The sequence below is a fragment of the Vulpes lagopus genome, chromosome 4 (genome assembly GCF_018345385.1).
Source record: "Vulpes lagopus strain Blue_001 chromosome 4, ASM1834538v1, whole genome shotgun sequence".
Lineage (NCBI taxonomy): Eukaryota > Metazoa > Chordata > Mammalia > Carnivora > Canidae > Vulpes > Vulpes lagopus.
The window spans coordinates 133,742,387-133,757,476 of record NC_054827.1 but is presented as its reverse complement, the minus strand read 5'-3'; the positions used below and the strand labels follow the sequence as shown (position 1 = coordinate 133,757,476).

At 37.8% G+C, this 15,090-nt stretch overlaps 1 protein-coding gene and 1 long non-coding RNA gene across 2 annotated transcripts in view; one reads left to right on the top strand and one right to left on the bottom strand.

Annotated features, from left to right (window-relative positions):
• Window positions 1–3,917: 3,917 nt before the first annotated feature.
• TMEM156 (transmembrane protein 156) overlaps window positions 3,918–15,090 on the bottom strand; it is a 46,063-nt gene continuing 34,890 nt past the window's right edge. Inside the window, exons 6-7 of the mRNA XM_041752976.1 lie at window positions 7,081–7,183; window positions 3,918–4,478 (exon numbers count right to left, since the gene is read on the bottom strand). Of these exons, the coding sequence (XP_041608910.1) occupies window positions 4,466–4,478; window positions 7,081–7,183 (116 nt within the window). The 3' untranslated portion in view covers window positions 3,918–4,465. The remainder of the gene's footprint in view (window positions 4,479–7,080; window positions 7,184–15,090) is intronic.
• On the top strand, window positions 7,504–13,728 carry LOC121489695. Its single transcript, XR_005987393.1, has 3 exons — window positions 7,504–7,696; window positions 7,827–7,934; window positions 13,645–13,728. It is a non-coding gene; the product is annotated as an uncharacterized LOC121489695 (long non-coding RNA).

The following is a 15,090-nucleotide window of genomic DNA, read 5'->3' as shown; positions in this document are numbered from 1 at the left end:
AGAACCTCAGCCCATACATTTCCCTAGAGCAAACCACTTCCTTTCCCAACATTATTTTCATGTAAGGGGAAAATAAACATTTAAAGATAGCTGGGAAGAATCAAGGCTCCATATAAGGATATAAACTGATGCCTGTCCTTACCAGATGCCAAATCCCAGAAAGGACTATCTCTGAAACAAGTTTTTAAACTATACAAAGCAAGTTGTCAGTTGGCGGGGGGCGGGGGGGGGGTGATTTTTAGGCCACTATTTTCTATTAAGTATTGCAGGGAGAGAGAGAGAGAGAGAGAGAAGAGACAGAGAAAGAGGCTGTGGTTTGTACTAAAAAGGAATTAAAATAAAAAGCAGACTCTAGGACCCTGGGCAAAGAAGACCTTGCCTTCATCTCAATTCTGTCACAGGTGAAGTTTGTGATGTGAACTTGGGTGAAAGCCTCAACCTGGGAGACTTCAGTTTCCTCAGCTGTAAAACGAGGGAGTTAACCGGATGATCTCTAAGATTTCCTACAGTTCAGACATCCTGACTTTATGAAATAAAATAGATGTTAGATGTTATATTCAGCAGGCAACAGAAGCCAAGTCTGGAAACTTAAGCAGGAAAAGGATCTTTCTGCAAGGATATTATTGGTAGCTCACAGAATCAAAGGGAAGGCTGGAGAAGCAAGCTCAGAACCAAAGCAGTTGGGTGGGAGTTCGGGGTGTACTGGGGCATCCAAAAGCAGAAATGACTCAACTCTGCTGTTGGAATGAAGAAACCCAAGTCTTTTTTTTCCACATGTACATCATTGCACCCATAAATCCAAGTCCTGACATAGAGGATCAAAGTGGTCTAGCTCTGGCCACATGTCACCCCTTGGCTGATTGACAAGAAACCTTGATTTACTGTCCTGTCAAGACATCATTCCATGGGTGAGAGGTAATTCCCTAAGAGGAAACTGGCATAAGGTTATAAAAGAAAGATAATGCCTACTATGTGGCTCTTCACTATGGACGTTGTGCCTGCTTTTGTAATATTGCACACTGATACCCCTCTTCTATGTGCAAACAGATGGGCTATTTTTACAGCCCATCTGAAAATAAACAGAACTTTGGAGCGAGATTATGATGCCATGACAACTTTGTGGACACCCATCATGAAAGTTTGGGCAACAGCACATACTTGAAGAGTAGCCTTAACATGCTTCAAGGGATTGTTCTGGGGAAAACCAAGCCTGGGTTTTATTTTTAGTCAATTTCTCTCCTCACATCTCCCTGGAATTGAGGAGACATGTGCACAGAGGCACCTGCCAGTCTTCTGTCTTCCATATTTGCAGAGTCCTGTTTTGATTCTAACTGTCATTTCCTTTCCCCACCTTAAGAACCGGGCAAATCTTGATCCTCCTGAATTTATAACAATGGCCCCATTCCCTCACCATTGGTTGGTGTAAGAGCACATCCATAATCCAATTCTAGATGCTCTGACATAAGGAGAAATCTGGGGAGGCTTCTTTTTTGGGGCGGGGGAGGGGGGAGCCTTCTTATAAAGGTTTCTTTACTCTTAAAAATGGCATTGTGGATGTGATGGTTGCTGGCACTGTGGTACCACCATCTCATCTCTTCTTGGAACCGTGAGACAAAGCACCTGAAGACAAAAGCGAGCAAGTTGATGAGGGCAGAGAGGAAAATGGGGGGAAACCTGGCTGTATTTCAGTGGGAGTTCTTGAATTCACCAATTCTGGAAGTGTTCCTTTCAGAATTCCTGTTAGGTAAGACAAATACATTTTATCATTTAAGGCGTTTTGACTTGGGCCTGTTATTATTTACAAATGAAAATATCTCAACTGATAGCCCGCAAAATGATTTTCTTCCAGTAAATAGCCATGGTAGATCCATATTTCCCTCTGGAACAGCCTTAACTCTCAGGAAGGAAAATGACTTATTCAGAGGATGTTATGAAGTATATTTTCACCAGAATGTTCTGATTTCCCCCTTCCTAGCTAGGCATGTACACTTCACTTTGTCCTTCAAATCATAGAAACTTCTAGACTCTTTTGCTTTTACTAAAGTACACAATTTCCAGTTCACAGAGGGGTTTTTGATGCACCTTGTGTTGTCATACCTCTAGGTTAATTGATAATATATCCTACTTAGATTTTAAAAATGTAAGAACTTCCTCCCCCTCATTGTCCTAAGATCACCATCCATCAGAATAGCACCAATAGTTAGAGATGGTTATGAAAGATGTAGAAAGAAAAGAGGAGTAAAAAAGAAACAGAGAAGGAAGCAATCAAAGTCAAATTATGAGAATAAATTGTCAGAAAATTGTGTTCAAGTCTTTATTCTATCATGTTTTACATGAACAGAAAGAAATAAGTTGGGAGAGCAAAAGAGAGACAGGTAGACAGACAGAAGCTATCTACTGACAGAGGGAGAAAGGAAAATGCAATTCATATGATACTTGTCTTTTGTAAAATTTAGGTTTATTAAATATAGATACAAAAATGTATGTATTTTATATACTTCAATCTAGGATGGAAACTACATATTAATCCTGAGACCAAAAAAAAAAAAAAAAAAAAAAAAAAAAAAAAAAAAAAAAAAAAAAAAAAAAAAAAAAAAAAAAAAAATCCTGAGACCATAGGCAAATTGGTGAGCTTCTCAGGCTGAGGTTCCTTAGGGACGATGACATCTGTCTCCTGAAGTCATTGGAGGGAAGAAGTGAGACTATAGAGGACATGTGCCTGATATACAGGGGGGTTAATAGTCTCTTATCCAATAAATATGTATTAAGAACCTTCTGTGAACCAAGCATCATACCAGCTGCCAGGGATATTATGGTGAGCAGAATCAGTCTAGAAAGGGCAACAGAATAAATTAGTAACCATGAAAATAAATGTAAATAACAGATATGAAAAGGGCTATGGGGGCTGAGAAAGTGTATCCTTGAGAAATTTGACCTCTTCTAAAAGACCAAGAGAAACCATTTTCAGTGCAGCCTAAACCTACTTTCTTGAAAAGCCTACCCTGCTTACCTCCAACAGGAAATGATTCTACTGGCCTGTGAATTCTCAGTGGGAAGCGTGGAGCCTATAAATGACATTTATCTTACCCTATTGTGTCTAGCATTATAACTAGTAGTATGCATGCCCCGTCTCCTCTACCAGATTTTGGACTCTTTGTAGGCAGACAGCAGGCCATCTACATGTTCGAACGCTTCATAATATCTATTAGAGTCTATTATTTCAATAAATAAGCAAAATTAGCTTCCAGAAAGCTGCCACAATTTAACAGAATTTGAAGCTTAATTTATGCCTTTTGTAAGCCAAGTTCCCATTGATTTTCAAGTCATTTGTCTGAACATAATAGGCAGTGTGCGAGGAAACAATAATTTGGCCTCTCAGAAATTGTATAATATCCATCCTTCATGGAGTGTGATACCCCTAAACTCCTGCTGAATAATGCCAGACCTGAGCCTGACTCACCTATTAATCAAGTTTACAAAGACAATAAAAAGTGAGGCTACTAGAATTCCATTTGCCAAATCTTCAACCCCTAAATGTTATGATTAGAATCTCAGTTTGTGGTCTAGCAAAAAGAAAGAAAAGAGTACAAGGGAAAACCTCTATGTGCTGAATCATCCATGCCTGTTAGGTCACTTAATATTAAATCTGACCCTGCAGTTAAACTCTAGAAATCTGCTCAGAGAAGCAATTGTAACCATATATCGATGCCAACTGATTAAATTCTACCCTAACTCTGGAAAGATATTTTTCTATTTTTCAATGTTAAGAGATGCCCTTTTGTCTATATGTGCTTTTATTGTAATTAATAACTATCATTTTTCTTGACATCAGTAACAGCTATGAAAAATATGACACCAAAAAGAATCAGAGGAAACATTTTGCTATTAGATTTAAATATTCAAGTTTCACTTAGTATTTCATTTAAATTCATTTTATTTTGATATCTTTGATTTTTTTTAAAACATCCTCAGTGATGAAAGGAGGCAAAATTTATAAATCCAAACAAATGTAAACAACCCAGGCACTGTTAAGTAATTTACCAAATAGAATCCATCTATATAAGAAAACCTATCACATGAGAATCTGCAATGTGGACTAATGAGAGAAAAGATTTTCTTCCTTGATCCTGGTTTTGGTTCCTTTCAAAATCTAAATCTTGGGTCCATTGTAAGCTGTAGGATGACAGATATGCAAGGACAGTGAGCATTCCCTTGTTGTTTCCATGGGTTTCATCAGCTTGTTTTCCATGACTCATGATGCCTTCCTGGAAAAAAAAAACCTCATTTCTTTGATCTCGTGGGGCAAATGAATGCTCTTGAGCCAGTTTTCATCAACCAGTCAGCATTCCTACTGTTTCCTATTGTGAATTCTCAGCTGAACCCATATATTTACTAGTTAACTCATTCCCAAAGTAAAATTATGAGTATTCTTCAAAAGGGTTCAGTCCAAACGGTCCAGAGGAATTCATAAGGATATTCTGAAGATTGAAACAGAAAAAAAGGCAAATATTATTTACACAAAAATGAAAAGAATTAGTGGAGAATAATTTTTAAACCATTTATCAAAACTGTGTCTAATAAGAATACCCAAAACCTTCCCAATATCACTAATTAACATTTCTTTCCAATCCTGTGTTAGGCAATGGAACCTCCATAATAAGCCTAGGAAGACAGTGTGGTTAGTGGTAACAACTCCTCAGCCTAGGACCCAGGAAACCTAGGGTCTCCTTGAGCTTTTGTCACCACAGTATGTTTGGGTTATTTTCCTCTTCTATAGAATGAAAGTGTAAGTGTTCACACAAGTTTCTTTCTTTTTTTTTTTTTTTTTTAAGATTTTATTTTTTTATTCATGAGAGACACAGAGAGGCAGAGACACAGGCAGAGAGAGAAGCAGGCCCCATGCAGGGAGCCAGATGTGGGCCTCAATCCCAGGGCTCCAGGATCACACCCTGGGCAGAAGGCAGACACCAAACCACTGAGCCACCCAGGGGCCCCCTACACACAAGTTTCTTTTAAAGAGACATTAAAGTTGGAACTTAATCATGCATTCAACATATACTTATTGAACATCTACTAAATGCTAGGCAGGATTTCCTCAGAATGAGGGGTCTCTCCGTTGTGCTCCATGAGTTCCCTGTGATACTTCTATCACATTATTGGCATTCTGTTGGAATTGGGATTCCTCAATCTGATTTCCCCACTGATTGCATGTTATTTTGCCAATGAATAGCAGAACTCTGGAAATACAGTAGGTGTCAAAAAGCATTAGGTGAATGAACAAAGAGAATCTCCTCATAGGCAAGGCTAAGCATCCCAGAATGAGATGTATCAAACATCATATTTCATTAAAACAACTGTATGATTACATTAGTCTACCTAACAATTTCTGAACCAATAGCAGATTCTGATTCCACTAAGAACTGCTTCTCTCTAATCCTGAACACAATTATCTCCTTAGCCCTTAGTTTCCAGTTTGACATATTGAGCCACCTACACTCGATCCCTTTGGTTGCTTCTCTAGATCTGCATTCCATTTTTTGCCACCCTGTTTGGTACCCTGGGAGGCCAATCTATATGAACTGCTTCAGTCCAGCTCCAGTGTCTTCTAGCTCTGGTTGGGTTTGACCAATGGGAAGTACTATCACATGGGGGAAAGGGAACAGGACAGCCAAATTGAAGTATTCTCTCTCTTCAGGGCAATCACAGGCTGTTGTGTCACTTGACTAAAAATCACAGTTCCTATCAGTAGCCCTCCCCACATAGTCCATCAGAGAGAGAGAGAGAGAGAGAGAGAGAGAGTGTGTGTGTATGTGTGTGCGCGCGCGTGCCTCTGTCTCTCTGGGTTCCTTGCCACTTTAGTCTTAGGGACAGTGGCAGTGCCCTACTACTACTAGTTTTCAGTGCTGCGCTCTCCTTTTGGATTTTCCCACATCCTGAGTTAATAGACCCTTTATTAAATTCACCTCAAATGATCCAATTTGAGTATACTATTAGTTTCCTGCTAGAATCTTGACTGGTAACTACCCAAGTATCATGAAGAGTAAATAGGGAGATACAGATATACCACTTTCATAAAAAAGAATGAAATCGTGCCATTTGCAATGATGTGGATGGAATTAGAGAGTATTATGCTAAGTGAAATAAGTCAGAGAAAGACAAATACCATATGATTTTACTCATGTGGAATTTAAGAAACAGAACAAATATAGGGGGGAAAGAAAAGGGAGAACCAAGAAACAGACTCTTACGTATAGAGAACAAACATGGTTGCCAGAGGGGAGGTTGGTGGAGGGGTGGGGGTGGATGGTTGAAATAGGTGATGGGGATTAAGGAGGGCAGTTGTGATGAGCACCAGGTGTTGTACATAAGTTTTGAATCACTAAATTCTACGCCTGAAACTGAAAAAAATTAAAAAGAGTAAACGATGTAGCCTATCACCACCAAGCACAAGAGAAGGATACTAGTAAATGCTAGTGTCTCCCCTCTTCCTTATAATTTTTATACCCTCTACAATAGCTATCAATAGTGCCTTAACATAATAGCTACTTAATAAATATTTGTTGAATGAATGAAAAACAATTTCTAAGACACTTCTGACCACAGTCTGGAGTCCAGCACCTGAAAATCGGTGCATGTTAATTAGGTCATCATATGTTATGTCAAGGAAAGTTTTTTTAATTTCAGTAATTGAGGGTCAGTGGGTAGTTCGGCTTATAAATTTGCATTCTCTCTTCTCTCATGTTCTGACTGAAACAAAGATTGGCCTGCTAGAATCATCTATGACTCAACCCCGGAAACAGCCAAGGGATGAGCTGACATTTCAGGGGCAGATGCTGTTTAACAGACAGAGATTAGTTTATTCGTACTTCCTAGACCTTGGAAGAAATAGTGATTTTATTTCATGTCATCTAATTCATATAAACTGCTTTTGCAAGTTCATCACTTTTTGTATCCTACACGCAGATAGAAAAGAAGGTTGGGAGGCTGGGGTAAACTGTACCTCCTCAGGTCTTTTCATGTTTTTTTTATGTTTTTAATTGGATAAAGGCAAATCATTAAGAAGGCCAAATCATCACTCACCGTGTATATTGATCTTGCGGATGCACCGTGGAAGTAACTTCTAGTTCTGGTATTGGAGGAAGCACTTTCTTGACCTGATTCAAGGGCAGCCTTTGCTTGGTCTCTAGTTTTTAAGAAAGAGAACTGTTCCAGTCTGTGTTTAGTTCATAGCAATGCAAAAACAGATCCAACAGTTTCCAACGTACTAAGAGAATCATGCCCTCCATCTGGCAAGGATACTGGCAGTTTCCATCACTCACTGAATTTCCTGCCTACAACTGTGATACCTTTTACCCATTTCTCTTAACTCTGTTTTTTTCATTTCTCCTCTCTCCCCACTTCCTGAGTACAAGCCCCGAAGCACTGTTAAAGGAGGAGCAAAGCAGAGAAAACCATTTTTTCCATACAATGCCAAGTAGAAAGAATAGAACTTTAGTATGGAAATTGACTGCAAATATTTCCATCTCTGCATTTTGTTAAAATAGGTCCCTAAGAATTTTTATTAACAACATCTTAGATTTCAGGGACAATTTTACCAAGAAACCAAGTTACAAATCAGATGAATTCTAGTCTGTCCTCCTTTTCAAAGACTATGTGGCATCAAATCCTTCTAATATTATCTGCAGCTGACTTCAAGGTAGGAGATGAAATTTCAGGCCCATGGCATATGGTATCTCTTTCATTCCACTGGGATCTGGGGCCTTGCTTTTCTAGTTTTTATACTGAAACTAGAGTTTTACATAATACATGTGGTTTTTGCTTCACAGATGTCTCTACTTTTTATACAAAGCCATGGACATGAATGGAAATGAGGTGACCTATAATTTAAAGAGAAGTTTGAGTAGCTGCTTCTGAAGAAGACAAATCAAAAAGACGTAAGTGTAATCAAGAATATGATGCTTATCAAAAACGCTTTTAAATTTTAAAGAAATTTCCATATGCATAAAAAAAGAATATCATGCTTCTTATTCATGAAGATGATTAAACACTGGAATAGGTTACCAAAATAGAAATACTGTCAAACCATCTCTTGGAATTATATACTTTAAAAAAAAATTTTTTTTTGAATTATTTATTTTAATTAGAAAAACATTTAATAAGAAAGACTTATTTTGGGGATTTAATTTTCTGAATAAGGGACACATAAACATGATTACAATTTTACAAACTATAAAGGAATATTCAGCAAAATGTCTCCCTCTTACTCCATTTGCTATAGACAATCACTTTCTACCACACCAGATAATTCTCTTCCTTCTTTCCTTTCTTTGCCACAGGCAACCAAGGCTTTTAGATATGGGGGGATAGATATATAGATAATAGGTAGATAGATTTACACTTTCATATGTACATATATGTTATTTTTGTCTTTATTGACACAGCTGGTAGCATACTCTACATATATATGTATATTTAATGGTATGGCTAAGATCTTTCCATAAATGCTTCCTCATTCCTTTTTACAATTTCCTGGTACTCCATAATATGGATGTATCATCCTGTCTTCAAACACATCCTATTAGATTGTGTCCAGTCTCATACTGCAAACACACTAGCAATAAACATTGTACTTTTGTCATTTCTGTCATATGTAAGCAATCCATGGGAAAAATTCCTAGAAATAGAATTGCTGGCTCAAAGGGCTTGTATATTTGTAACTTTGAAATTACATATCATAGAAGTTGTCACTCATTTTAGCCTCTTAGTTTACCTTAGCCAAGTATGAGAATGCAGAATGCCTATTGCCCCTTGCTACAGAATATATCTAACTTCTGGATTTTTACCAATCTGGTAGATGAAAATGGCATTTCCATGTAACTTTAATTTTCATTGCCACCTGAATGTAAGCTCAACAAAACAGAGATCTTTCTTTGGCTCATTGCTGTGTCTCCTACTCCCAGAAGGCCAATATTATTTGGCACATAGTAGACATCAAAAGAAAAGTTTCTTTTGAAAGAATTTATTGTTAATGAGACTGAACAACCTTTCATATATTTAAGAGCCATTTGTAGTTTCTTTTCTGTAAACAGTCCATTTATATCCTTATCCATTTGTCTATTGGGTTATGATCTTCTATCAATTATTAGAACTTCCTTTTTTACCAGGAAAGTTTGCTTATCATATGTGACGAACTGCAAATAATTTTTTCCTAGTGAGTTTTGCTATGTACATTCTTTTTCACATAGTCATATTTATCAGTCTTTTAACTGAATTTTGTGTCATGGATAGAAAGCCCTACTTTGTGATTATAAATTAATTCTACCATTGTTTCTATTACATTTATGGTTTCATGTTTACATTAAAATTATTGATCCATTTGAAATTTACCCTCATACTAGTGTGAACTCTGGAGTAAGAAAATTTTTTTCCAGGGAACCCTGGGTGGCTCAGCGGTTTAGCGCCTGCCTTTGGCCCAGAGCATGGTCCCAGAGTCCCAGGATCAAGTCCCACATCAGGCTCCCTGCATGGAGCCTGCTTCTCCCTCTGCCTCTGTCTCTCCCTCTCTCTCTCCCTCTCTGTGTCTCTCGTGAATAAATAAATAAAATCTTTAAAAAAAAAAAAGGAAATTTTTTTCCTAGGTGGTTATTCAATTGTCCCAATACCATTCATTCAGTAATCCTTCTCTTTCCTACCAATTAGATATGCGACTCTCATCATTTGCTCAAGTCTTAAACTTTCTAATATTTCATTAGATATATATTTTTTAAAGATTTATTTATTTATTTGAGAGAGCAGAAGCAGGAAGGGAAGAGGGAGAGAGAATCTTAAGCAGACTCCATGCTGAGCAGGGGAGCTGGACGCAGGGCTCAGCCTCACAACCCTCAGATCACAACCTGAGCCAAAGTCAAGTGTTGGACAGTTAACTGACTGAGCCACCCAGGGGCCCCTCATTAAATATATTTATCTACTTATGTGCCTGTACCATGATGGAACAGATCCTTCTCTTCTTTAGTCTTCACTGTCAATTTTTATCTGGCTATTACTGACAGCTTATTTTTCATCATGATGTTAAAATGACCTTGTTTATGATTTAGGAAGAACTGGCAACTTTATATATTCATCTTTTTATTAGAACATGATATACCATTTTGTTGTTGTTCAAGTCATTTTTATGTCTCTCAGGAGCATTTTTCTGGGTTCCTTCAGAAAGCTCTTACACATTTCTTTATATTAATTTTATTCCTAGTTATTTTATCCTTTTATGGTTGTTTTAAATGCAGCATATCTTCTAACTAGTTGTTTAAATATATGAATGGTATTGATTTTTTGTATTAATTTCATACCTTGCCCCTTATTGAATTTTACTTTTAAATTTTTCTAGAGAATTCTCTTAAATTTTCCGGTACATAAAGTGATCATTTTACCTTTCTGATTTCTGTCTCTTACCTAATTATGTTGACCAGTACTTCCAGGATGATGGTAGGTAAAGTGGCAACAGTGGACAGTCTTGAAAATTGCTGGCTTTATAGACATGCTTTTAGTGTTTCCCTAGTAAATATAATTCTGGGTTTTTGTTTGAGATAAATATATTTTATCATGTTAAGGAAGTACCTGTTTATCTTATTTTTATTGGTTGGGAGTTTTATGAAGGATGGGCGTTAGAGTTTGTCAAATGCATTTTTAGGATGTAGAAAGATAACCAAACAAATTTTCCCTTAGATCTATTAATGAGTGATGTTAGTAGATATCTCCTAATGGCAAACTGTTCCTATAGTCTTGGAATAAGTAGGAGTGTATATATGTATGTATAGATACATATATATATATATATATATATATATATATATATATTAAAGATTTTATTTATTTATTTATGAGATAGAGAGAGAGAGAGAGAATGGCAGAGACACAGGCAGAGGGAGAAGCAGGCTCTCTGCAGGGAGCCTGACGTAGGACTCGATCCAAGGTCTCCAGGATCAGGCCCTGGGCTGAAGGCGGCACTAAATCACTGAGCCACCCGGGCTGCCCAGATACATATATTTTTTAAACTGTGCTACTACTGGGTTCTTTTGATAATATTTGTTTAGGGTTTTTGCATCTATATACATAAGCAATATTGCTCAATGATTACATTTTAGGCACAATCTTTCTTAGTTTAAAATATTATTAATGTTTACTTTACAATAGAATTTGGAAGCAGCCTTCTTTTCTATGGTCAATAATAAATACATTGAAAATATCTATTCTCGGGGATCCCTGGGTGGCCCAGTGGTTTGGCGCCTGCCTTTGGCCCAGGATGCGATCCTCAAGTCCCGGGATCGAGTCCTGCGTCCGGCTCCTGGCATGGAGCCTGCTTCTCCCTCTGCCTGTGTCTCTGCCTCTGTGTGTGTGTGTGTGTGTGTGTGTGTGTGTCTATCATGAATAAATAAGTAAATAAAATCTTTTTAAAAAAAGAAAATCTATTATTTGGTGATTGGTAAAAATTCCCCCATGAACTGCTCTGTTACTTTCTGAGGGATAACTGACAAATTTTCTATTTCTTCTATGATAATGGTTTTGTCTAGATTTTCTATTTCCTCTGGTATCAGTTTTTGTAAATTTTTCCATAAAATTATCAATGTTAATTAGAGACGTTAAAAAGTAGCAACTACTCTTTAAGGGGCAGGAATGATGCCTTTTAGGGGCCATTTCAACAGACATTGAGGACCCTTCCATTCCTATGAAAATGCTAAAATAACCACCAAAGCCAGAATTTCTTCTTACACAATATTTAGCCTTCTAAAAAGTGATTGACAAAGCTTTCCTGACTGGCTGGGACAAAGGTGAGAAAATGAGACCAGTTTTTACATGGACACCAAGCTCTCATCTCCTTGCTCTCTTCCTCACAGACCCATTGCATTTGATTACCTTAGGATCCTTTATTTTTACCTTATTGTCTATAAGGACAACCACATCTATGGGGATAATTCTATAAGCCCAATTTGTCTCACACTGAAAGTTCCTAGGAATCTGTGATTTTTGTCTTTCTAAGTCTCACCTTCTCCACAGGTGAGTGTTGTAAGCAGAACTCTAAGACAGCCCCTGAGATTCCCACCCCCTGGCACAATGCCTCTTCTAATTCCTTTCCCTTGAGTGTGTGCAGGACCATGAATGGGATTCCCCTCTTATGATTTGGTTACATTATATGGCAAAGATGAGATTTTTGCAGGTGTACTTAACATTCCAAATCAGTTGATGTTGAGTTACTGAAAAGGGAGATTATTCTGGGTGTGCCTGACCTCATGGGGTAAAAGCCCTTACAAAAGAGACTGGGCCCACCCAAAATTGGAGAGGATCTCTTGTGGGGCTCCAGGAAGCAAACTGCCATGCTGTGAACTGTCTATGGAAAGGTCAGTTAGTGGGAGTCTGCAGGTGGCCTCTGGATGCTGATGTACTTCAGGCATACAGGTGGTAAGAAGCCAGGGCCCTTAGTATAGAACCTCAAAGAAATGCATCCTGCCAACAATCTAAATGAGCTTAGAAGTAGAGCCTCCAGGGAACCCCTGAGTGGCTCAGCGGCTGAGCATCTGCCTTCAGCTCAGGTCATGATCCTGGGGTCCTGGGATCAAATCCCACATCTGGCTCCCCATGGGGATCCTGCTTCTCCCTCTGCCTATATCTCTGCCTCTCTCATGAATAAATAAATAAATAAATAAATAAATAAATAAATAAATAAATAAATAAAATAAAGTAGAGCCTCCAGATGAGAATAGAGGCCAGCTCTCATCTTGATTTTAGCCTTGTCAGACCCCAAGATCCAGCAAAACTATGGCCAGATTTCTGACCCACAGAAACTGAAATAACAAAAGAGTGTTATTTTAAGGCTTCAAATTTGTGGTCATTTGTCACACAATAGAAAACGAATAAAGTGATCAATGGACCCTTGGCCTGCAAACCACAAGAAGTTGAGTTTAGAATGCAGGTTCTAGAACCCTGTCCCAAATCTACTAAATTATAATCTCTCTTCAAAATGGTCCAAGGGCCTGAAATTTTACAGACATCCAAGTTGATTCTGATACATATTAAGGCTTCAGAATGCAGATAATTGCTTAGGTAATCTTTGACAAAGTATCTTATGTACAGAATTTGAGATTTGGAGGCAGTTCTTTCTATGGATAAAATATCAAAAGAACCTATTCATGACATTAAATAATTATCAAAGAAAATTAGCAGAGCTCTTTTGGTTGGAAAGCCAAACTGTTCATCATTTGTGAGTTATTTGTTGGATAATACGGTGTAACCATAATTTACTATATAAAGCTATTATCTGTCAAAATGATGGCTAGTCCAAAATAATTTTCTAATAGTGCATTATATTCTGTTTCTCCTCATATCCAAAGAAATGTAACTTATATGCTAATAGGAAAATTTCTGAAAAATTGATAAAAAGGCAAAAAGGTAGGCCTTCTTCAGAATAGCTAAGATGAGTGGGATATTATTCTGGTTCTACACTGGGAAATAGAATTTCTTTCAAGTAATATTAATTCACCAGGACTAGTTAAGGCAGCAGAAGCTGTCAGGAATATTTTAAATCTTCACAGAAGTCTATTCATGATTTTGTCAAAGGTCTGAACCAAATACTTCTTTGACTTTTTTTTTTTTCAGGAACCTTGGAAGAGCCTTAAAAATTAAAAAGAACCTTAGTATAAGTTTTGACCTGCCTGAATCTAGTACACAAAATGAATTTCCAGCAGTAGAAACTTGAATTAAAATTCCATGCCTTGGGATCCCTGGTGGCGCAGCGGTTTGGCGCCTGCCTTTGGCCCAGGGCACGATCCTGGAGACCCGGGATCGAATCCCACGTCGGGCTCCCGGTGCATGGAGCCTGCTTCTCCCTCTGCCTGTGTCTCTGCTTCTCTCTCTCTCTCTCTGTGTGACTATCATAAATAAATAAATAAAAATAAAAAAAAATAAAAAAAAATAAAATTCCATGCCTTATATTCTTGAATAAGCCCCTGTCACATTGGCCATGACAATGTCCAGATGGCCCTCTGATATTTCCTTTCTTCTTCTTCTTCTTCTTCTTTTTTTTTTTTTAGATCTCTATCACTTTTCAAAAGTGCTTTATGTCTATAACATCTGGTATCTAACCTTAATTCACCCTTCCAAAGTAATTTTTGATTCCCACTGAGTAATGGAAACTTGCAAGGTTTTTTCTTCACTTTGCTTCCTGATGATTTTCATGTCAAAGACAAGGCGCATCCCCCATGGTGATGGTACATCTAAAACCTCCCCATCCTAGCTGGGAATCTCTTGGCTGCTTAGAGAGTTTTGCCTCATCGATCCATCAATTTTTTATATTTGTACTTACAAAACTACTTGTTCAGCTCTACTTGGGTATGAAATTGGAAAGCTGAAATAAAGTAACAACCAACAAAACAAGGAGTAGTAGACAGAGCTAGGGATCCAGACTATAATCTTGTGACTTCTATTTCCCGATAGTGAATTTATCCGATTTTGTTGCAACTGCTTATTTGCCTGCCTTCTTGTGTACAAAGACTGTATTTTATGCAACTTATTTTCCCCAAAACCAACCTTGGGGCATGACCCATAACAGGTTAAAAAGAAAATGTGTTAAATGACTGAAAGAATGACACCTAACTTCTTTGAGTTTCATTTTTCTTAATAAAAGTGTGGGGGTGCAAGCAGTACAAGAAGTCAACTCTGAGGTGCCACCTAGGAATTTGGGGATAAGAAAATAAGATTGTCCTCTGAGAGCTGGCCTGTAAAATCAACTCATGATTACACAGAAACATGTAAAGTCGTCTTCAGAAATCACTCCAAACGAAGTTAAAGCCTATTATGTGTTAAAAGTGCTCTGTTAAGTGAGCCAGTCAGGCTACCCCTAAAGTTGGGGAGAAGGCCTGTCAAGCTGTGTTGGCAAAGGAATCTACTTTTAAGACCTACCAAACAAGCCTTAGCCGTGATTTGACTTCCCACATGGTTTTGTCTATGGAGAGAGGACACACGTGTTAGCTGTCTGAAGTGTTTTGGTCCATATTTTCTCTCGATTGTGTTGCTCATTGTGAATTAATGCATTGGCCTTCTGCT